Source organism: Coloeus monedula (genome assembly GCF_965178545.1).
Source record: "Coloeus monedula genome assembly, chromosome: 8".
In the NCBI taxonomy this organism is placed as follows: domain Eukaryota; kingdom Metazoa; phylum Chordata; class Aves; order Passeriformes; family Corvidae; genus Coloeus; species Coloeus monedula.
The window spans coordinates 23,481,469-23,507,099 of NC_138788.1; the positions used below are offsets into that span (position 1 = coordinate 23,481,469).

At 36.3% G+C, this 25,631-nt stretch overlaps 1 protein-coding gene across 1 annotated transcript in view; it reads left to right on the top strand.

The window, feature by feature from the left end:
* Positions 1-4,027: 4,027 nt before the first annotated feature.
* DNTT (DNA nucleotidylexotransferase) overlaps positions 4,028-25,631 on the top strand; it is a gene marked incomplete at both ends in the record, with an annotated part of 85,821 nt that continues 64,217 nt past the window's right edge. The window contains 4 exons of the mRNA XM_082285917.1: positions 4,028-4,230; positions 7,481-7,655; positions 14,180-14,305; positions 24,207-24,377. Of these exons, the coding sequence (XP_082142043.1) occupies positions 4,028-4,230; positions 7,481-7,655; positions 14,180-14,305; positions 24,207-24,377 (675 nt within the window). The remainder of the gene's footprint in view (positions 4,231-7,480; positions 7,656-14,179; positions 14,306-24,206; positions 24,378-25,631) is intronic.

Sequence of the window (25,631 nt, forward strand, 5' to 3'; positions counted from 1 at the left end):
AGTCCAATAACAATCACAACAAGGAGAAGCAACTACCATACACAGAGTAACTAAAGAGAACAATTGTAAACCTTGTAACTGAATAGAGAGACTGAAGGATGAGTGAAAACCATAGTTTCCAGGGAGTATAGGCGTATTGATGTGAGTAGGAAGTAGCTCCTGCTAGGATTTGTCACCAATTATTTTTCCTCAAGCTGTAAGGGAGAACCCTATTGCTCTATTTAATAATTCAGAACTATGACGCTCTTCCCTAGTTTCTTCAGAAAGGGTTTAGAAAAAACCCCTTTCTAGAATACTGTGTATGCACTAAATTAAACAAGCTGTTAGCTCTTGGGATGATTTGAGAGATGTTGCCAAATAAATTCTTTTTATTTGGATTTTCGTCTTTAATTGTGTAGCAAAAAAAAAAGAGATAATCAGCTATTTCGACCATATACATCAGAAATATTGTATGTTTGATGACAGCTATTACAAAATTTTGTTTCTTCTCTAAGTCTACTTTACTTTATATGCCAAATAGCATCATACAGCCAAGCAAGCACATTCAAAGCATATTATCATTTAATAAGTTTTTTGAAATTCTTGGTCATATGGCTTGTTATGGAGTTTTTCATCTTTGACTGGAATAATTAAAGCACCTATACCTCAGAGCTGCCCCGTAAAAATATTCTAGCGGTTCAAAGGATATAAATATCACAGAATCAGTTTGGTTGGAAAATACTTCTGACATGGAGTCCAACCTTTGACTGAACACCACCTTGTCAGGCAGACAGGGCACCAAGTGCCACATCCAGTCTTTCCTTGAACACCTCCAGGGATGGTGACTCCTCCACCTCCCTGTGCACTCATTCCAATGCTTAATCACCATTTCTGTGAAGAAATTCTTCCTAATGTCTAACCTGAATCTCCCCTGGTGCAGCTTAAGACTATAAAAAGGGAAGTGGTAGAATTCATTTTTAAACCAGGAAAAATGCCTGCTGTATGATTTTTAGACACTGAGAGGTTGGTAGAACAGATATAAAAGACAAAGGAAATGCTTAGCAGCCAAGAAAGCCAGATTCAAAGAGAAGAATAGTGATGGGAATATCTAGGTAAAAACAAATACAAGAAGCATAAAAAAATTTCCATGAATTGCTTCATTGGAAAATACTGAGTTACTGAAGAAAAATGACTAAATGAAAAAGCTAAGGAAAATTAATCGTTGTGAAACAATTCCACGTGGGATGCTGTTAAGCCTATGTGGAATAAGAAAGCATCTGAACAATCACTTCTGTGATTTTTATTGTTGGTATTTGAGAGGTGCTTTCTTTGAGGGTTAGCAGATTGTGTATTAAAAGCAAATTTCACCATTCTCCTCATGAAAGCTACATGAATGGACAAGTACTAGTTTATAAAATATTTACAATGCAGCTCACATGACAGCAAGGCACTAAAAGACTGATAATAATCAAGAACATGCAGTGAAAGCATGTGTGAATATTGAAACTCAGAGGAGCTGTACTTTCCAGCACTTTTCCTCCCAAAGAACCTCCCTTTGAAGTTGTTCAGTACCCTGGGCCTCAGGCCTGTATGAGACACTGTTTGAGGAGTTTGGGATGCTGTTGTTGGCACCCACATCACAAGTGATAGAAGATGTTTACTTAAATGGCCATCAGTATTTGTGTCTCATCCTTAATCTCTGCCTTTGATAGTGTGCAAAACTGATCCACAGCAAGAACATAAAAGTTTGCTCTGGATTTCCTTCAAGGAATGTGAAATACTCTGAACCCCCTTGAGAATGTAATGAGATGGAAAATTTCTGCAAGTTTCTGTGGTTTTAGGCCACGAATCATATGTGGTGTCATGACTCAGATAACAGTATGCTTTTCCTTTGTCATAAATAAGAGACATGCTTTTTCTCTGTTTTATTTGCTTTCTCCCTAGTGCATGTTCTACTTTCTGTGGTGCTGTCAAAAATATTGTGATATAATATTGTAGGAGAGAGAGTTATTCGCTCATCTGGGATATGGAAATCCTGTTAATTTTAGAAGATACATTTAATAAAATTGCATCATTGGCAGAGAATTTTTCATATTTTACTGCGTTTATTAGAGAAAAATCTCTTTGCATTAGGTTCAAAGCCAGAAATTGATTTCCAAAGGAGCCAAGTGCCTAGGTTGCTTAGATATTTTGAAAATCCCACTTGGTCTCTGCAGTTTTTTGGCACCTAAATACCCTTGAAAATCTGGCTTAAGAGTTATAACAGTAACACAAAGGATAATAACTTGTTATTCATGCCAGAAGGATTTTACTGCCACTGAGCATATTGATGTTACACTGGGGAAAATTATATTTACATGTTTTAGAGCCCTGAATTAATTTTAACATAAAATAAAACTTTGTTTAACATATGTAAAGAATCTGTTCTCAAATACCTTATTCCTTGTAGGGATTGAGATAAAGTGTTTTACCAAGCCTAGGACAGCTATAAACAGGGAAGTGACCAGTGTTCAATGGTGGATTAGTAGTCTGGAAAAAAGACATGAAGTAACCAAAACAGATGGCTCAGCCTTAATGCCAGATCCATCACTATTTTTTTTTTTATTGCTTCCTTGCTGCTATTCTTTTGCTTAAGCTTCTTAAAGTCTGCTTGTTGATTTTCTAGTTCCTATGAAAATATCTCATATAATTTCAAAATAAGCTTGAAATGATTTATTTTGACAATTTTAATGTTATAAATCCAAAAGATGAATAGATATTTTGGCTTCTGGGTTATCCTTAGGCAAAGAAAGAAATGAATGAAGTCTAATCTGTATACTGCACTATGTATATCTTTTCTTCATGGCCTCAGGAAGACCCCAGAGCTGAAAGCTCTATATTAATTTTTGATGGTTAGTTTCCATTCTGATGAAAACTATTTCTTTATATCTGCAATAATACAGTTGAAGCAGCAAGAGCTATAGGGCTCAGAAAATGTCAGCAGTACTTTTACAATTTAATTTTAAACTCAGGGCCATAATTGCAGGAAACAGGTTTTGACTCATTTTCTTGAATCTCAGGTTGTATATCCATTGGTGATAAAATAACTGAAAATATAATTGACAGATCTGACTTAGGGGTTTTTCCACCTTGCTTCCTCTCCTGAATTTCAGCAAGGAGAATTGTAACATATAACATTTCTGATGTGTTGTGAAGGACTGGTAAAATCCAAATTCTCTGCTATGTTAAAAATAAAAATCCAGCTTGACATGGGAATAGAGATATTTACCACTGAAATAGATTTGTGCTGAAGTAGATGCAGATGCTGTAAACCTGGTTGTTTGTGCTCACCTTGCTCTGATGGAAATTCTGGGACATAAGGAACCGGATCCAACATGAGGTTGACAACGAGCAGCACCCCCTCCTCTAGATGAGGAATGTAAATGGCCTCCATTGTTTCCTCTGTAGCTATTTGGAGATCACTGGGTGCTTAAAAGCAAAAAGCTTTTTTTATTTATGTTGTTACTTCTGTGACTGCCACAGGTAGCAGTGCACTGCAGGGCCAAAACCAGAGAGCAATATTGGCCATGCATGCCAAAGGTATATTTAAACATATCTCTAATGAGTTCTCTTTTATTTATTTATTTTTATTTTAGTAAATAGGATTTAGTTTAGTGAACTAATGTGCTCTGCAATTTGGAAAAGTAAGATTTGCAAAATATTTGAAAGCAGAAATTAATGGTGGAACTGAGCCATTAAATTAGCTGAGGATCTGGTTGAAAGTTTGAGATGATTTTGCTATGATCAATATTATTTGGATAAAGTCTTTGTAGGCAATGGCTGGTTTTGGGAATAAAAGCATTTTTGCACCTGTCTGGAGTGTTTTTGTTGAAGAAGTCCCAGCTGGTAGGGAGCAAGTGATGTTTCTGCTTGTGTGGCACCTGCTTTTGATTTTAGAGGGGAAGCAAGAAAATTACTTCAATGGGTGGTGACATTAAATACAGCTGTTGCCTGGCGGAAAGCATGTTACCTCTATTTTACCCAAGTGAAAGCACTTCTACCTTGCATCATGGATAGGTTCAAAGCTCCAGCTGTAATCTCCCAGAGGAAGAGACAGAAAGAGTTGCATTCCCCAAAGCTGTCCTGCAGTTATGAAATAAAATTCACTAACTTTGTCATTTTTATTATGCAGAGGAAGATGGGGAAGACCAGAAGGATGTTTTTGATGGAACTAGGAAGAAGAAAAGGTTTCAGAGTAGAAAGTGAGCTAAGGTAGGAAAATGTTTATATGTTTTGAAATAACATGTAGTAATGCTGTTTGAAGTATTCTAATTCAATAAATACAGTCATACGAGTGACTGTGATTGAAGTTTTTGCCTATGTTTTTGGTGGATATACTTGGCCTTCCCATTATAAATATGTTTCAGGAGTTCAGTGGGTGTTCCCAGTATGTGGCTTATTTCTATTGTCTTCTGGACAGAGAGCAGGGAAATCACAAACCTTAGCAAAATTTATAATTTTTCACTTTTAAAATGTGTGTTTCTTATTTATCTTAAATATGCCAATTTTCATATGTCTGCATGTGAATTGTGTCTTTAGCTCATCCAAATCAGTCATTGTTTATTTCCTCTTTGAAGTCAGGTTAAGATTAATCTAAATTTAATGGCCAATTTCTAAAATGAAAAAAAGTTAAATATACAGGAATGGAAAATGTGATTGGTTGAGGGGGGCAGTTGTCTACATCATCTCTGGTATTATAGTGTTTAATCTTTTTACCCTGGTGTGAGTCTCAAAGTTACTGGCTAATGCCTTGGTACAATCTAGAAGAGCACTGGAGAAAAAAGCTTCGGAGTAAAATACCACAGATGTGGCATTTGAGAGTGAAAATACAGTCCAGCTTCAGATTTGTCTGGTTTCAGTAAGGCAACTCATTCTGAAGGAGGGCTTCCTCCAAAGAGTGCTTTATGTAAGTGCTAGTTATGTCATTGTGCAGTTTTCCAAGAGCTGCATCATTACATATGTTCTCTGAAAAGCTGGAGGAAAGCCAAGTATTGATCATTTCTCTGGATCTGTACAAGGATAGTGTACAGCTAGGTCCTCCCTATAAAAGCTTATTTCCACAGATTTTTTTCAATCCCATCAGTTTTGAAAGCCTGAGGAAGAAGGGAGGGTTAAATAATTTGTAAAGCAAGATTCAAGAAGGTATGGAACAGAAGTAGGCAATTAGCATCTGATACAAAACTAATTGAATTTTTGGGGAAAAAAGAAATGAAGAGTGCTCTTCTGAATCCTACATTAATAATCTGTAGAGGGCTGTGTAAATGCTTGATCTGGGCACCTTTGACACACAGGTATTTATTGCCAGTATTTCAGACTTTCTGTAAGTTGTATGAGGCAGGTGTTATGTTTAATTTCAGCTTGGCTGCCACTGGATAAAAAAACCTATTTAACTGTTGATTTTTGTCTTTGAAAATGCCAGAGGAAATGCTAAATTTGTTATGTTCTGCGCCAAGAAAACAGCACAGCTGTACAGGTACGAGAGGAAACTGGAGCACAGCAGCTAAACTGCTGCTGTGAGCATAGTTATGGCAAAGTTCCCAGATCTGCAGCTTGGTACAAATACATAATATATGAATATTTTATAAGACGTGAAATAAACCACAGGAAGCAGAAGTTGTTTGTCTCTAACTGATTTTTTTTTTACTGAAGTATAAAGATGTGACAGTTTAATTAAAGTAGAACCTAGCAGGGTTAAATAATAATGAACCCAACAATATTTCATGGAGATTCATTTAATCTGTGTTTGTAATCTTGTAGAAAAAAATTAATTGGGATTTTTTCTTTTTCAATGGACTCTGCTCTACAAGTTCCACTATATGGAGAGAAAAAAATTGTGCTATAGCATGACAGTTTTCACATTTCTGAAGCATAGTCCTTTCAGTATCTTTCTTATATTTCCGAAATGCAGCATGTTTATTGCATTGGAGAGTTATTTGATAAGTTTTCTATGGAGTGATTACAGTATTTGTCATTGTGATTTCATGACTTATTTGGTGATTACTTGTATGAATAAGGATCACAGAGACAGGCCAAGGGATTTTCTTGGTCTTCTGGAAGGTAATTTGCTTTGAAAGGTTGTGCAGTCTGCCTTTAACAGCACATGTTTTGAAGTCCATGCTAACCAGCAATCTCCACCAGTGGTCTCCTCCCTGCTTTGACAGGTTGATGCCTTAACTTCTGCAGGTGTTACAGAAGGGCTGCAGAGCAGTCTGTCAGGTCCATTGGAAATTTACTGTATACGCACAAGGCTGTCACCAGCATGGGCTGGCAGAAAGTCACAGAGACTTTCAAATGGAGGTGCCTGCCATCAAGACAATTTATGTTCCAATTCTAGCTTTATTTGTATAAAAATAGTGTCAAATAGTGACACTGACTGTGCCTTTCCTGCAAGAAGTTTAGGAATCTGTTACCTGATAGAAATTAATATTGGAATATGTTTTGGAGATACCAAGGTCCTACAAGTTCATGGAAATGAAGAATTCTTTCCTTTCTCTGGTGTTTTTTGTGTGGGTGGCAGCCCCCTCGTGGGCTGTATGGGGAGCAGGAACACTCAGAATCACTCAAAATTTCCTACCAAGTCTATGTTTTTTTAAACTGGCTGAGAAACATCAGCAGGCCAGGTAGAAACTTATGGGTCATCCTAAATACACATGTAATCTTTTCTTGAAATGTAACTTTTTCCCTGTCCATTATTCTCCTGTGACAGGTGCAGAAGTGTGTCTTTTTAATCATGTGATCCTTTCCAATGTTGTTCTAGTACAACAACCCAAATTTACTGCAATAGTGTTTGTGCTATTGTATTTTTAGGCTATGTACACCATATAATGTATTAAACAACAACTCAAGCTGTAAATTTTGTATTTACTAAACCATCATTTTTGCTAGACTGGCTTAGCAGCAAGGAAGTGGTGTTTAGATAGAGCATGTAGTTCATAAGATTTAATTAATGAACATTTCTCAATGCCATATGAACAGCTTCACATAAGTAAAGAAAACTTAGTTACCCAGAAAGGTATTACTAGCTGTAAAGTTTTAAATAATTATTGTTAACTGACTTTCTAATGTTGCAAAGTTTTCACTCATTGATGAAGAATATTGGGAAGAGGTTGTCAGGTGTTGTCAAGCAGCTTTTTAATTATGGTACTGCTTGTGTAAGCTAAGTATTTTCAGAATTGCAAAGAATGTGTGTTAGGTTAGTGTCTATGGAAGGTAAGTGATCCTTCGGGAAAGAAAATGCTGCACTTACAGGAGCTGTCAGACTAGAGCCTTCCCTCAAGGCAGAGTCAGTGACTGGAATAGATATATGGTGATATGAAAACTTAAGTGCTTCCCACATCCTAACATACAATATACACTGCAATTTTCAGGAAGTGGATGGTAAATAAGTATGGAAATAACAGCTCTGTATCTGTTGGATTCAGTGAAAAAAAAAAAAGAAAACTTTTTGTGTCCTTCTTGACAGTGACTCTGTCACTCATATTGTGGCTGAGAACAACTCTTACCTGGAGGTGCTGGACTGGCTGAAAGGACAGGCTGTGGCTGACAGCTCTAGGTTTGAACTACTAGATATCTCCTGGTTTACAGCCTGCATGGAAGCGGGAAGACCAGTTGATTCAGAACTGAAGTATCATCTTATGGTAAGACGGATCCTGCAGTGCGAATACAGTGATACCCAAAATGAATGGCTGGGATTTTTTTTTTTTTTTTTTTTAAATCTAAAACAGATATAATTGTGTCACGATATAAATTTTGAATGTAAAAATATTTTCTCTAAAATTTATGAATAATTCACACATTTTTAATAGATTGAAAGCACATTGTATGCCTTCTCTATCAGTGTCTGGTAGTGCAGAGTTACTGTGTCATCACAGGTTACAAAGTGGTAATGCGGAATCAGAGTGGTTTGTGCTGGAAGTGACCTTAGAGATCATCCAGCTTCCACTGCCCTGCCCTGGCCAGGGACACTTTCCACAAGATCAGGTTGCTCAAAGCCCCATCCAGCCCATCCTTGGACACTTCCAGGGATGGGGCACCAACAGCTTCTTTGGACAACCTCTTCCAGTGCCTCAACACCCTCACAGAAAAGAATTTCTTCTGTACACCTAATTGAAATTTCTCCTCTGATGGTATAAAGCCAATTCACCTTGTCCTGTGCCCTTGTAACAAGTCTCGCTCTCTTGTAGCCTCTTTAATTACTGGAAGGCTGCTGTTAGGTCTTCCTGGAGCCTTAAGAAGCTGAACAGCCCCAGCTCTCTCTGCAATATCCATCAATGAGGCGCTTGTTCCTGTGCTGGTACTTGTGGTATTTGCTTAAATACATCAATATCATGGTAAATATCCCAGTGAGAGCAGTGCATTTCCATGGGCTCTTGATGGAATACTTGGCCTCCTCAAAACAATGCAAAAATATTACAAGTTTTGCTATAGCAGGTTGATCAGCTAACAGCTGGGCCCTGGAAGGACCTATGAAAAGAAGACTGCTGTAGTCTGTGGACATGTGTTTACAGACTTAGCACCATCAAGTAAAATTGTGCTAAGAGAAAAAAAAATTTTATTATATTCTATTATCTCTCAATGGAAGCTGTAAGCCAGAGGATATTGCAAATGGCAGGCTGATTATTTGATGAATGGTGTTTGACCTTGAAGCAATGGATGATGATGTTTTCCTCTGATCTATATCTGACAAAATTATCTGTTAATTTCTCAGATTGAAGCATAGTGAGAAGCAGTGGTATTCAATACCTCAGCACAGACTGTAAGTGATGGGGTTTTGGTGAGGATGCCCAGCTCATGCCACTGAGCCATGAAATAGGCCCTGCACAGCAGCTGGATGAAGCTGATCCCTCGTTCTGCACCCACCTGAGCCTCGCAGTGGTGGGTTTAATGTGCACCGGCAAAGGAGTTAATTCATATGTCAGGAGAACTACAAGTATGATCTAAAGCTCTCTGAAGTAAAGTGAGGGATTCCTGCTGATTCCTGAGGGTCTGGATTAGGCTCTGTGACCACACTGGGACCATGGCAGGATGTGCAGCATGTGCCCCCCCTGTGAGGCACAGAATGCCTGAATATTTAACAGCAATGTTCAACTGTTTGCTGCTTCCTCATCTTGATCTTTAGATTATGAAAGATGATTGATTCATAAATACCATCCTTTCCCAAGAAAAACTGTAGCTCCTGATTTTTTTTTTTTCAGTCATGTTTCATTTTCATTGCCAGAAATTATTTTCAAGGTTTTTACTTATAAGAATGACTGTTTAATAACAGTTTGGGCTGGGGAAGGGGGGAGTGAATACACCAGATGGAGCTGTCACTCTCAGACTCAGTATGATTCCATGATAGAATGTGTGTTTATACTTGAAATCCTTCCAAGGATATATTTTTGCAATAAATTTATAATATTTTCAGTGAATCTGCTGGAGGGAGAATAGACCAAAGAAATTAATACAAAAAGAAAAAAAAAACCTGAAAGTAAGCCTTGTAACTACTGCTTTATTTTATCTTATAGGCCATAAAAATATAAATACAGAGAATGCAAAGAAGTTCTCTAAACAATAAATGCATCAAAACCATAAACAAAGTCCTGCGAGCCTTCTTGAAAGTTTCGCATCAGCATTAAAAGTAAACTGAATTACCCTTTATGTACATTCTTAATTTCAGCAGTGTGAGGAGACCTATAGATTTAGATAGCTCAGAAAATATGTTTTCATAATTTTCTTTTCTTTTCAAAGCAAGAAATGCCTTCGTCTTTCTCCAAAATTCCTCCAATTTTTTTAAGTCAATGAGAAGGCAACTGCCTTAGTTTTCTTTTATATAAAACTCCTTTTGTAATATTGATGGAGCATAAACTTCTGAAAAAGTTGTCAGCACTGTCAGGAGATCATTATTATACTTTGAGACTGACTCTGCAAGTAACAGCTTCTGTTTTTATTGAAACAAAGATTTCATACTAATAAATGTAGAGTACAATAAGGAAGCCAGCGGCAGCTATACTGTTATTTTTAAAGCTTATAGTTAAGACCAATCTTAATTATATAGTTGCTCTAAGGCAATAAACATTTTGTAAAGCAAACAAGGAGAAAACAAGAATTCTAGGAGTGTAGCAAATTTAAAAATAATTTTATTGTTGCAGTATCACCATGCTGATTCTTTTTTCTGCCTTGAGAAATGAGGAAAGATTGAAGTAAAGGTTAATTTTCTTTTTAAGTAGTAGACTGAACTCATACATAATGTAATTTAATTGGAGTTTCACTGAAGACAAATTTGGTTCGTTATGTCAGACTTGTAAAATGTGAAATGAAAGTGAATTAACAAACCCTGAACTCACGCTAGATCATGAAGATTTTGAAGTAAAAGGAATGGACTGCAGTGGGGGAATGTGTTGGGTGAAATCTTATCCCCATGTAGTTTTGTGGTCAAATTCCCATTAATATCAATAGCAGTAAGATTTTGTCTTTCAGATCCTCCAGTAGCCTATTTGGAAGGTTGTTCTTCATTCAGAACATTTGTTTTACTGCATCAGTGATAAGAAATGCCCTTCTCCATGCAAAACAAGGGGAATAAAGTCAGAGTTACAGATCATTAGCTAACATCCTAATTACAATTGTCATTAAAGTACATTTTTCTGTGGTTGTGAATGATCCGAGAGATGCTCTGATGTCAGTGATTTATAGGGAGTAAAAGGCTGGTTGACCAAATTTAAGATGGTCAGAATTATTATTGATTCATTTGGTCACAGTTGACTTTTAGGACTAGTAGCCATCATTTAATTTAATAAGCTTTAGAAATATGGTAGCCAAATATCTGCTTTAAAAGGGAAGCAAAATATTTCTCTGGCAAAGGTCTGCCCTTTTCCAGAGACACCTTTCCCACCACAAGCAGATAGGTATCCTTGACAACAGCAGGACGTGGACATTGATATGTACACAAGGGCATCCCCACGTGCTAGAAAGTACTGATGTTTCCTGGGCTATGGAAGAGAAAGAGGCAGAGGGGAGGCTTTCAGAGGGATAAAAGAGGAAGAGATCGGTAAGGGTCGCTGCACACTCAGCAGCCTTAAGAACTGTGCTGTGACTGCATCTCTTCTGCCTTTTCCTCAGTCACAACCTAGAAGTTGTTAGCTAATTAGTTTGTTTGGGGTTTTTTGGGGTTTTTGTTTTTTTCTTCCTAGAAAGGAAAAGAAATTTATTTATTTGAACAAAGGATTTTTCTCCACATTAGGGAAAGAAAAGTGCTATCTTTTGATCCTTTGTCTTATCTTGTGTCAGGCAGCTCATATTTAACATTTTCTGGAGCATCTCACTGTTTCCTTGTGAGAGAGAGAGGCTGTAAGTAATGGAAGAAATCCTTCAAACTGACAGTCAGTTTCTCAGGAAATAAAAATGAAACTTATAAACTGTCTGCCTTCTCTTCATAAAATGCTGGATATCAGAGGACTTTATTATTTGGTCAGTGCTGCCTGGGCTTTACAAAGCTGCTGGCTGGTTGCCTCTGTGCACTTCTTTCACTGCTGCTTCATTTTCTCATTATTTCCCTATGTCATTATACTTCTTGGTGTGTTAAAAAATAATTTGACAAAGAGCGAAGTAGTCCCCCACAAGATTAATTCTGCAGCCAAGTCTGTCTGCTTTACAAATTGATGTTAGTGGTACAGGCTGTTTTGCCTGCTTATGCCATGTGGAAAATGTCACTGTGAAGGAGTAGAAAGTGACATTCACTGCAGCCTGGACGTGGGGTAGAAACTCTGACTGGCTCTAGTGATTAAGTAACCTACACATTTGGATATTTTTCAGTGGTTGCCCCTGTGCAGTATACTATAATTTCATTTTAATGTAGAACTATCTGGGGAAAAAAAAGAGCAATTTTTAATGCTTATATTTTACTATTTTTCTCTTTTCTGTAGTTGCTTCTTCCCAGTATTAGAAATTATTTTGATGTAATGAGTTTCCAGGATTCCTCATTCACTGTAATTGCTATTGATGGAACTTTAGGTTTGTCCTGTAATCTGTACAAACAATTTTTTCCACATCTGGTTTTTCCACCAAAAAGCAGTATCAATACTGCTCATGTTCTGCTGCTGCTGATAGAGCATTTCTATACTTCACATGCAAGCATTATAATATTCCCTTCAAATCAGACTGTAGTAATTATTGTTTGCCAGATTTTTTTGCTGTTTGTATCCATCCAGAGTTTCTTCTGGTGATATAGATAATCAAGTCCAGTTAACTAAATGTCGAATTCTTGCAGATTAAGGAAAATGCTCAAGTATCTCTGATAAGGCAGGAACAGGATGTTTAGCTCCAGTCTATCACACTCTTAAATGCATAGTTCTCCTGTATTGGTTTTGCCCTCCTCCACAGTACCAGGTATTGCTGCATGTGGGGCTCTTGTTCTTCATGTGTCTGTGTCCTAACGAAGGTAACAGCTTATTAAATATTCTATTTAGTAACATTCTGTTTGTTCACAATCTTTGCAGCTGGCACTATCATTTCAAGAAGTATATTAGCACTAATCCATCATAGTTTATGTGATTTAAAATCAATTAAAAAATATAATTCATGAATGTGTACAGAAGTAGATGACTTGTGTTGTCTTGACTGAAACCCATTTTGGTTATTCCCAAGACTGGTCTTACACATAAAATAGCTTTCTTCCTTTCAGTGTATGCTATGAAAACCACCATATAATTCACCACTCCTTCAGCTGTGCAAGCAAATACCTTTTGTGTCTGGGAATACTGTTATTTAACTACTTTGTGTCATAGGCAATTTAGCATGAAATTATATTTGGGGGTGTGGTTATGAAGATACACACATGCTTATAGGCTTGCTGACCTTTTGTCTGTGTGATTGGATACAGAGGAGAAAGGGCTCATCATCCCATTATTAGTGTGAAAATTTCTTTTGTGTGCTTTCATGATATTTTTATTGTTATTGTTGGACCCTTTCCCAGTGGCTTTTGAGTAGTGCAATGCAATAGGTTTTCGACACATCTGCCAAAAGTTTTCAAGCAAAAGGACCAAGACCAAAAAAATACAGAGAACTGTTGAAGGTACTACATGTTTGTGAAGTATTTCAAATTTGGCACATTAAAGAAGGTGAAGGAATTGAAGGACTGGATATATAAAGCAGCAGAAAACCAAAGCAAGACTGCCTTTTTCAGGTTGCTCCCTGGTCAGGACACTCACATGTTGAGGACTTGTGCTCAGGACTCCTTTGCCAATGGGGATATGACCCTGAATCCTGCCTGTCAAGAGAATTCCCTTCCCATTCTTCAGGGGTGGGTTGCCCACAGACCTGTATGCTCTTGGTCTGTTTTGCATGGAGCAAAATTAGGTGAAAAGTGAATGAGCATGGAGGCAGCCTGGAGATTAGGAAATGCCCTTTCAAGTTTTGGCATCTGGGTCCTTTACCTTGTTTTGGTGAATATGTGAAAATGACATTTGCATTGGATCAGCATCTGTGGGAATTGACTAAGGGAGAAACCACATGATAAGGTGAACACTGGCTGTCAGGTGAAAAAAGGATGGAGGTTGCTCTTCTGTAGCTGTTTATTAATGTTTCCTTCACTCTAAAATGACCCCAATATTGAACATTTAGCTTAATGAATTAAATCCAAAAGAAAAAGTTTCCTATCATTTTACCTGCAAGATGGGAGAAAACTCTATTTCCAATTCATACAAACATTTTTCCTCCACTACTGAATTTAGCTACAGACTGAAAAAGTCAGTTACTTGAGCATTTCTATTTAGTCTAATATCCCTAATCTTGTACTGAATAATCTAGTGTTTTCTGTGAAAACGCTGTTCTTTAGAGCTTGTTTGCTCTTGAAGCTTTGTAGTTTTTCCAACTTACTGCAATAGTAAGAGTAGTAGAGACATGCATCATTTAGAAAGCCTTTTTTTGTTTTTTAAATGGCAGTGCCATTGAAAACTCCCTGGAAGAACTTAGTGCAGAAAATCAGAAATCCCAGTAATCACCAGATAAACTGGTACTCAGTGCAGCCAATGTGAAATCAAATGTTTTTCCTAGGATGACAGGACCATTATTATTTTCTTTCCTGCTCTCCAAAGGTTTGTATTTTGGGGTCATGAAATGTATTTTTTTGTATTTTTAAGCTATTTGCCATGTGTGTCACCAACCCTTCTTTTTTTCTCCTTGTTAGGAGCAACGTCAATCTCCTCCTCTGAATGTACCTGAATTGGAAATGCCAGCATTTACTGCAACAAAAGTATCTCAGTATTCATGCCAGAGGAAGACAACTTTAAATAACTACAACAAGAAATTCACGGTAATATTAATTCTATCCATAAAATAAAAACTAGTGTAATTAGAATAATTAATATGGTACTTGCCTCAGTATTTTCTATGGCACCCTCAGCAAATTCATGAGTAAACAGGCAGCACAATAACAATTTAAAAAGTTATAAATCTTCCATACTTAAATTAAAAATGAGTGCAAGCTTAATTGCATCCTCTAGGTATTGCTGAAAGCTTAACACAGTGGATCTTTAAATACATTAATAGTTCATAAACGCATGAATTTTTAAAACAAATGATAGAATAACATTCCAAAAATGTCTTTTAGCCTTTCATTACAGTCTTATTTGACAAACTGGATGTATGATAAACAAAAGTTTGGTTTAGGTGAGTTTATGGTTCTTCACAATTGCTGTGCTGTCTTTTGGTTTGCCCAAGTGTTCAGTTGTTCAAAGTATGGTTCTAAACTTTAGATTTTCACAACTGAGCAGTTACTAAAACAGATTGCATGTTAATTACTTTAACATCACCAACCCCCCTTTGAATTGCCTAGTTAAATAGAAATCTTGGAGACTGTCATATATCCTAGTTAATGCTCATAAAATTGCACATTTCAGAGGGTATGAAAAGTTTGAGCCCTCTGGTCTAAATACCTCTGGAGTTATTGTGCCTAATGGCTCCTCCTGGCTGGCTCCAGATACTCAGTGACCAGTATTCAAAAGGAAACATTTCTCTGAGACTATAATGTAGTGTAGTCTAAACATATCTGGCATAGTTGCATGCATATGTTTCAACTATAACATCAAACACCTCCTCATTTTTCTAAAGCTTTATTATTTAGTTATTATTTATAATTTTTATGATTCTGCTTTGTGTGTGCCTATAAACACACACACATCTTTCAAGAAAATATTATTTTTAAGATCCATGTAAAACGAATAGCAACAGATACCAGTTATTTGTGAATATAAACCCTTTACAAGGTAAATACTAAAACCTCTCTGAATTCAGAACTAAAGATAAACCTAGAAGCAACTAAAAAATGTCTTGATCTGGGAATGCACAGTTAAAAATTAAACAACCTAAAATTTGGCTTGTGGTTATGCTTTGAAATAATCATCAGTTATATCAATTACATGATACTACTTATGCTACTCAGGTTAAAGTGTTTGCTTATTTACAAAAAGTCCCTTTTTGAACAATGTTATGGGAATTGAGTTTTGACCCTTTTTTCAGCCTGAGGTCCCTTCCAACCCCAATGATTCCAACATTCCCAAAACTGCTTCTTTTGAAATAGCTGTATTTCCCCACCTCCTGCTAGAAAAAGAGGGCTGTGATTGTAACCATTTAACCTCTTGAAAGCAGCAGGTTTTTTTCACTGATTATAAATATCAAATACAAGCTGCTGTGGGGGAAAATGTCAGACCAAACATAGTATGACTGAAACATTATGTAAAATACCAAACTTAGTGGAGAAATAGGAAGTAAGTGTCTTAGTTCTACACTTCCTGAAAAAAGGGCTCTTTGCTGAATTGTCTGTATTACAACATTTTGTCAGACATTTAAAAGGTAAAAATTTAAAAGGAATGTGATGGATAATGGCAAAATAAAATGGTTGCTCCCAGAAGGCACAAGGTTGTTGATTTTAATTTTCATTAACATTTAAACCACATTAATTGACTGGTTTCTGTTATACCTGTGTTATCCAGAGGCACTCCCTAAATTACTTCCAGGTTTATCAATGCAGCTGTGTTAATGTCGAAGTACAGCATATTTGATAAGTGAATTTAGCTGAACACTTTAGAAGAGGGACAGTTTGATGATGGGAGTACTGAGATTCCCTTCTGTTAGCCTATACATCAAACGTTTCTGAGTCTGAGTAGACACCGGATTTTGTAATGACAAAGGTGTCAGTTTTTCATCTTTAACATATTTTGAGAGTAACTTCTCCTAGTGCTGTATTCTGTTTCTGGAGGTGGAACTGGGCAAGTTTATAATACTTGAGTCTGTCTAGAATCAGCATCTTGACAATAGTAATGGAACTCCTTAGGGCTGTTTCTCTTATTCCTTACAGCCAAAGCTGGCAATAACAGCTGCAGGGCTGGGTGTTCATGGGCTGCCAGAACTGGCTCTTGCCTTGGAGAACTGCTAATTAGTCTGCCTAATGTCACAGGAGCCTGATTTTTAGATTTGCTGTTGTTTTGTTGGCCATGTATTAATCCTGTAATTCACGTTCTCAAATAAAGTGTTCCAACAGATTTTTCAGCGCAAGCACTTAGCAAATGCACTGAAGCATTGGTATAATTCACTTGTGCATGCTGTGGGGAACCAACCATTAAATGACAGATTTTCCCTGGGTCAATACCATACATCCTGAAAATTGAGTCCAAACCATCTTGAGTTATGTGTTGATGGTAGCATTTTGTTATAACAACCTTATTCTGTGAGCCAGACTTGTTCCCTTTTCTTACAGATTTTGTTTTCTTTGGTTAGCTTGTTTTCTGATCATGCCTTTAACAGGGGTACAAATATTATTTGCTAATGCATTCTTGATGAACTCTTGGATTCTTCCTTTTACTGGACTTTGCCCTGATACGCTGTATCAAATTCTTCTTCCAAATAAGTGTTTGAGAAAGTGTGGTAATTACATTGGAACAGTCACTAATAGGCAGCAATGTGGGTACAGCAGGATTTGTATGTCCTGGTTTCTTGGGAGAGGCACTTTTGGGGACCTGATTTCTGAAGAAATTGATAATTAGTGATCCTTTTTAATCTTGAGTCATGTTCTGTGTATATTTCATCATGAAAGACTATTTATTAAAAATAAATAGCAGAGATATTTGATGAGAGCTCATGAGGAAAATGTGGTGGTTTAATATACTGGGTGCAATTTCTATGTTCAAATGTCTCATGTTTCCTGTCTGTAGCAATAGCCAGAAAATAACTCCCAGAAAGTTGCAACAAACCAGTTTTACACATGGAAGAAGCTACAGATGAGTTGGCAAAAATTCTAGCCAATGGGGCAAATTCTAGCCAAATAATTTATGAGCTGTTGTGCAGTCAGGCTTCTTGTGCCAAGATACCGAGGAGTGGCATTGTGTTTCAGTTCATGGAGTAGAAGTGCAACTGCTTCAGTCTTCGTGCAGTGTTTTGGTCACAGTGCACTGTGATCCATGGCCTCAGGGTATACAGGCTGAGAACCTCTGCCACAGGCTTTGCTGACCTGAGTGTTCTAGGAATGCATCTGAACACATCACCCTGAGTCCACAGGTGAGCTGTGGCTGCTCAGATGGGTAAAGCTGCAAAACAAAAGAGCAGATCATTTGAGTGGAGTCTGTACCTCAGCAAGTTTCCTTTATGTTTGTCTTAAATATTAATGTTATTATGGAATATAATATTACAATGTTGTTCTCTGGCTTATTTGGAGCTATCTTCCCTCTCCCAGTGAAAATATACCCTTGGAGGCTGCATTGTGTTTTCTTGTGCTAAAATAAAAGGAGTCGTTCTGCTGTGCCCAGGAGGGGTTGTTGGATTTGAATACTAATATCAGACTGCAGTAAAATTCAGAAAGACATTCTTCTGTGAGGAAAATACAATTTAATTCTTACAGAAGAAACCAATTAAGTCAGAGGCAAGTTGTTCTGTGATTCTGAGGTTTATCGTTAATGCTACTGAATGTTACTTTGCTTTGGCTGTTACTCATGGTAATGAGAATGTGGATGTTTAGCACGGGAAAGATGCCTGGTTTCCTTTCGACTATGTCAGAGAAAAAAAAAATTCTTTTTAATTTTTCTTCTTTTGTATCTACAGAAAAATGTATCAGTTATGCCAGTGGCTTAAGCAATTATTATTATTATTATTCCATTTTAAAATGGACTTCAGAAGATCCTTTTGTTTTATAATGAACTTGGGAGCTGTATAGTGGAAAACCACTAACTGAATGGATACCCTTAATTACGTGTAGTGTCCCACTGACATAGCTTACTTCAGTAAAAATTCTCCACACTGCACCTCAGAATTATAATGTGAATGTGTGCAAAGTGTATACCTATTCAAAATTAATTGGTGGTTTCATCTAAGGAGTAAATATCCATTCTGATTTTTAACATAAGTGGGAAGATGCTTCATAAAATACAGATTATAAATACATCTTTACTTTTCAGCGATCCAAATTTGTATGATACATCAAGGCTATGTTGCTTCCTTTGGCCATATTAATATATGTAATATACATTTTTTATTTTATATTTCTTATTACACAGTGTGTCTTTTATGTAGGGCATTGTTATGTGGTTAACACTAACTGCATTTCTGTGCTGTGTCAACAGACCTTTCTCACATTTGTATTGTTTTCTTTTACATCATGTGGAATAATATGGAAACTTCTCATGAATTCCACTCTGTTTCAAGAAATGAACATGTTATTGTTGGTTAATATGAGGAGCAACTGGAACTAACATATTTATTTCTAATAATAGTGTTTATGCAAGGAGATCATGCGCATTATGCTCTTATTGTTATTCTCTCAGCTCCTTTGTTTTTCTAGCTGATGTAAGATAACATGATAAAGTCTTTGGATCTGGAAAAGTGTTGGTCTTTTCACTTCGGACACAAAACCAAAAAAATCAGACTGAACAAAAATGGGTAATTTCTTTTAGTTGGAAGTCACTTTAGTCAACACTAAACAACCTGTAGAGGTTGGCTTAAATTGCTTAATTCTTCTTGAAATAAACACCTGAAAGTATTTATTTTCTCTCTCAGCCTAGACAAAGGCATTCATATGCCAGATATCTCTTCCCACTGAAATGCAAAATTGAGATTTACAGTGGATAAAGAGAGAAGAAAATTATTAGAATGAAAGCTGCATTCTAAAACTTTGGTCAGTTTTGAATGGACATGAAACACTGGTGATGCTGATGTGATGAGCAGTAGGACCTGTCCTTTGTATTTGCAACTTACTGAATAAACAAGTAGAAAAGAGTGATTTAGAGGGAAACCAATTTAACTCAAAGTGCTGTTCTGACTATAATAGTTTTCCAAACACTTACCTACTTTGTAGGATTTTTGGTTTTTTTAATCACAATTTGCTGTTTTGGCAGATTGAAGTTACTTGTACAATAGTGTGTTAATATTTTTTAAATTTGTGCTGCGAGTGTGTTTGCAGACTCAAGTAAGACAGGGGTCTTTTTTATGAGAGATGCTGTACAAGCACATTGTTAAGAATTCAAGCCCTGGAGTGTTCAGAGTCCTAATAGAGAGCAAATGGAAGATGCCAAGAGAAACAATGGCAGGGAGGTGTGAAGAAGCTTTCCAAGGTCTTGCAGCAGAGGAATTGTGAGTGTAGGCATGGCAATAAGACAAGTGCTCTCTCCATGAAGCTGTAATATTTTCTTTACAAAACAGATTAGATTTCAAATACGTTTTTTGGTGTGGTAATATTGGCGGTGTCTGTTCTAGCAGAGTCTTAAACTGAGTTTATTAAAGGCTGTTTTGCAAGTAGCAATGGAGCTGCTCTGACATAGTTGTTGAAATGAGCAGGATAGTATGAAATAGAGTATTAGTTTGTTTTGCTTTTCTGCATGACTTGTACTCTGATACTCATGCTGAATGTTATTGGGTCAGCTGTTCAGCAGACAGAAACCACCACGGTCTTATTATTATTATTTTTTTCTGAGAATCATTCTCATACATTAGTTGAGAATCTTGCACTTTTTGTTGGTTTCACTTGTGTGATTTTTAGCATTTATAATATTTTAGTCTGCATTTTTGCATATGTAAGATGATTACTGGTAATTTTGTGTTGTTAATGATATTTTCTCTTATTAGTTCTTAAATACCAGATATTAAATGAGATTCAAAATTCCTCTCTACATCTGGCACCTTTCTTATTTTTAACACAATTCAGCAAAATCTTAGAGTACTTTTGGACCTGACCTGCTGGAATCTGGAAGTGCATTTAAATCCCAAATTTTTCCATAGTCCAAGACTCACCAACAAACATTCCACAATTTCAGACATGGAAGTAAAACTTTCCATAACTGAAGAACTGAAATGTGGCCCAACTCTGTTTCACATTTAATTAGAGCAGACCCTGCAGAGTACTCTGAAGATCATGAAATTCCCATGTGCTGGAAGTCTCTGGAAATTTAGTTTCCTTTTATACTGGTACTTTTTAAACAGGTAACTGGAATATTTGTCTGATTGATAAAGTGGAGGCAAGGTGCTTCATGTAAGACATATAAAAGTTTAGAATAAATGGTCAATAACTTTCCTTTTTATATCACCATAAGTAGACTTCACCAGAGATCTATTACATTGTAAGATTTTTCTTAGATAATATTAGAGTTTTATATGCTTTTCCCCTCTACAATATTACTCAATATGAGCTATACTGTTTAATAGACAGCAAGTCCATTTGCTGTCTTTTTTTTAAAGAAATATCTTATTAAAAAAATGTCAAAAGCAGCTTTATGTTAAAAGACAGATCTGTAATTAGTTGCAGCAATTGCAGGCAATGTTTATTTTTGTACAGAGAATAATGAATATTCAATACTCTTTAATTGTTTATTTTCAACAGCTTAATGAGCTCCACAAAGGCAGGAAAACAGTGAAAATGCAAACTAGAATAATAAAAATGCTTTGATTATATTTTCTCGTTTACTATCAACAGCCTCTGGGTAAAATGCTCCGTGTGGTTGTATTTTCCGATAGCGATGGTGACACAGCTTTTCTGAAAACTGCCCTCCCACCAGTGGGAAGGGACTGACACCTCTCTACAGCAGGGTTAGTGCTGGGTTATGCAGACACAATTATCACAATGGCTGATTATTCAGTGTAGAACACTTACCAGATGTGCATGTGAGAGACTGCCTTTTGGGAGTGAGAAAAAACATCCCTAGATTTTTTGAGCACTCTAATCAAGAAGATGACTTTGCCAGTCTCTGCCATTATTAATGCATGCTGCTGAGCAGCTACTTTTGGGAACTGGGAATTTTTCTGGATATGTTTATCAGTATAGACTATTTTAACAAGAATGTAGCAATTATGTCTTTTTATCTCTGCCCCTGATTAATGCTTTTAGTGTTAACTAGAGTAAGAAATTTTTTGCTGAACACTGCTTTCTTGAGTATTCCTGCATACAGATTATAAAGAGAGAAAAAGAAAGCAAAAGTAATCTTAATTTTTTGAGTTAAACTGTAAATCTCACTTGAAGCAACAGTTAGCATGTTCTATTGCATAGTAGGAAAGAATCTTTAAAGCTGATAAAGAATAAAAACTGTAAGAACTGGGGAGAACATCCAGAAAACCCCACAGCAGAGGAAACATCTGACTCCTTACCCCACTTATAAAATATATTTCCCCATTTGCTTTGCAGTACTGTCTATGTTGTGTTTTTTCTTTCTTATACAAACTGGGATGAATCCATGTTGCTCATGACCTCAAACTGGTAGTTTCACCCTTTTCTGCATTACTTCTCTTTCTAAATGGAAATTATAATGTGCCTGTCTTTTACCAGAAATTGTGTAATTACATACAACATAATCTGTCAAGTAAATAAAGATCTTAAATGTGTGTGGAAAAAAAAAGCAGTTGAATAAATCCAACAATTAGCTCCTGCAAGAGATTTAAAGACAGCTGTTAGGAAGCTAAGGCTTGTGCATTATTTTTCTAATAATTGGAGTTTTTGTTGCTGTTGTTGGGTTGGGTTTTTTTTGTTGTTTTTTTGTTTTTCTTCCCCCAAAGGAGCATTCTCTTTCCTCTTATTGATTCCTTATACCCAAAGGCTAGTTGAATGTAAATGATAGTTGAAACTTCCAGATCAGGCATGTTGCTAAACATCTGTCCTTCTCATGAGATCTTTCATGAAACGTTATGAAAATGAAATTTCACAGCCTTTACTAATGAGGGTAGCTGGTAAATGAATATGCAGCTAAGGGGAGGATTCTTAGAGTGAGACAGACAACAGGTGACTGATTCTTAGGGAGACCAAGGAGTAAAGTTATATTGGTCATATAGAATAAAGCAAATTTCCTGTAGCAAATCCTATTTTTATACATTTTAACATATCAGTGCAGGTAAAAAAAGGTGAAATGGTTTTGTTCAGCTAAGGTACCTATTTCTTCTAAAGAAATACTGTCAAAACAATTAAGATCTTTTTTTTTTTTTTTTGTTAAGAGGAAAGTTTTGCAAATCCTAGGGTAACTTAACACAATGTTTTCTTGAAGATATAGAGTAAAACCTTCATTTTGTTTCAATGAGACTATAATGTTTATTATATAAACAACACACCATGTCAGATGGTCTGTTTTTCTAGAACTGACCAAACAATGAAATGTAATATGTAAATAATTGACATTCATTGTGAAAGGTATATTTAATTTTAAGAAATTGTTCTATTTTAGTGAGCTAAATGATGGTAGTTCAAGTAAAATCTTGTTGTTGTTTAAATGAGTCTGCATCCATTCAATGCAAGGTGATAGATGCTGTTTTCTGTTCCACAGATGTAATAAAGAGCTGACTTCACTGGATTTGCTGTCATGTCAGTTAGTGGGGTTGGGACAGATTCTCCTGGAGATATTACACATGTAGAATTTAGGATGTACAAGGCCTGCTGGTTTTTACTGGCCTTTATCTTCCAATATAAAGCACACTTAAAAATCAAAGGAAAATCTAAAATTATTTTTCTTTAAACTATATAAACTCTGTATTCATTACAAATGAAATGAAATTTGAGACTGAACATGAACAGTGAGGGCAGGAAAAAGACACTTAATCTTTTTCCTTCCTACTGTCCACTGCAGTCATTGCTCTGGTAAGCCATTTGCTGTCTCTTGATTTTACTCATATTTATTCCAAAAACACATCTGAACAGGCCTGCAGCTCTGGGAAGTGGTAATTGCAGGCAGATGCACACTGACAGCCACTTCTCTGAGTTCTAGGAAAATATTCTGAATAGTAAAAGTTTCTTCTAGTAATGGTCCACTCTTAAGCATTTCTGAAGAAATCACTTAATTTTGCAGTCGTGAAATTTTTTGAGGTCTGTGCAAGATTTCATTCAGAACTTTTTTTTCCAGCTGCTAATCAACTAAAAACCTTCATAAGTTCTTTGGTTATTCACAAAATTACTTTGCAGCATTTGTTCTCTCTCAAAAGTGGCAAGCAGCAAAAGAGTGCCTCTACACCACTGTGTGGTCTGTTCCCTGCATTTCATTTCTAAAATTTGCTACTATTAAGATACATATTTATATATATTCTGGGAGGGAAACAGATCTCAGAGCTGCATAAATTGCATATGGATTGTTTTAAAAAAAACCCCAACTGTATGGACATTCTTCAGGTATTTTTGAGTGCAATGTTAAATAAACCAAATCATGGATAGCTGGAGAACCATAAAGGAAATGTGTTTCTATTTGCATAGGTTATACATCTGAAAAATGAGGAAAAAGAGAGTTTGTTCCCTAAATTACTGAATTAGAAGCATGGTTTCATGTTCAAAAAGATGAAGGTGGTTTCCAGTGTTGCCACAGTTTCCTATTTGGTTGTATCTGAAAATGCAGATGTTACATGCTGATCTGCTGGATTTCTTATGGTTGGGCATAATTCTAAAAATTATGGCTCTATTTCACATTGTTTTATTAGATCTGCACAGAATACAGAAGGCATATCTCACAAAAGGTTTTCAAGTTAGGCTCTGCTACTGATCAAAATATTTTCATATATTTTGTCTCTAAAATACCATTTTTATGACACCTGGAAAACGTCAAGTTATTAGAAAATTAGTCTGCTTTTCTTTTTATGAACTCTATCTTTTCACCCTAAAAAACTAATTCTTGAATTATCATACAAAGTAACCTTTTTGTGAAGCATACTGAATATTTTAAGCTTTTATTAAACTTCAACTTTTTTTTTTTCTATACCTCGCCCTGTCCCAGGATGCCTTTGAGGTAATGGCTGAAAATTATGAGTTCAAAGAAAGTGAAATATTCTGCCTGGAATTTTTAAGGGCAGCATCTTTGCTGAAATCTCTTCCATTTCCAGTAACGAGAATGAAAGATATACAAGGGTTGCCCTGCATGGGAGACCAAGTCAGAGATATCATTGAGGTAATGTACTTCTGAATTATCTGACAATAGATTCTTTTACAGATCTACATTGACAGGTCACAGAGAGGAGCACTGGTATCTGTGTGTATGTACACAACCTTCTGCATTTCCTGTAATAACAATGTGCTGTCCTTGTTTCTAAGAATGGAATGGTTTCTGGAAACCTCTTGTAGTAACACAAGGCTCTGTCATGGAAACTCCACTCTTAGGAATGAGGGGAACGAGTGAGTAAATACAGAGGAATAAATAAAGCAGTATCAGCTTTGCATGTAATTTTTAAGGGCTCTTAACCTGTTGCTGGATGCAACAGGTTAACTGTTAATAGTTTTGTTCATGTGACTTCTGCCCTTGGCAACATCACTTTGCTCACCTGAATGCTTTATTAGAGATACTATTTTTTGCAAAAGTGGTAAATATTTTAGTACTCTAATGTTAAATCTTACCTTGCTATGTTATAGCAAGTTAAATATACTTATAGCAGAGACTTTTATCTGGGTGATGGATGAACTCTACATGAACTCTACATTCTTACAGGAACTTGGAGTATTCCCTTTTTTTTTTTTTTTTTTTTTTTTTTTTTTTTTTTTTTTTAGTTCTTAGCCTTTTCAGGACTCACATCTCTGGGTGCTGTTATTCCAGCAGGCAGCTGATCAGGGGTCTCAGCTGAGTGTTAGAGGGGTCATTGCTAAGTGTTGTGCTTGGCTCTGGCTCCTTGTTTGCCCCATTCCTCCAGCTAAGAATGTAACCCCTGAAGTGCCTTTAGTACCTTCTACCTGGGGGTTGGGATTGCAGTCATGATCCCTCAGAAAACAGGATGGTTTTTTTGGGTTATATTGGTGGTTTTCTTTGTTAGTTTTGTTTATAGTTTTTATCAGAAAGACTAGAAGTAGTGAAGTAGTGTACACTCTGCAAAAAATGTATTTGTTCTTACAATGGTCTTACTTTTGAGAATAGAAAACTCAACTAAATAATGAAATCTAGTTTTCCAGACAAGTCATTGATAGCTTATGACAAATAACTGCTTTCTGGCTGTGACTTCATGGGTAAATAAGTACTGTGAAATATATTCCATGGTCCCGGTTTCTACTTCATCCTTGAGTAAATTTGTGAGTGAGTAGTACTGTGAATTTATTCTGTGGTTCCAGTTTCTCCTTCATCCTTCAGTAATTTTCTGTCTTTAAAAGGGTTGCAGAAGTTGATCCTAAGAGAATAAAACCATATGCTTGCTAAGGGTTCTGTTTATTGATTGATAAA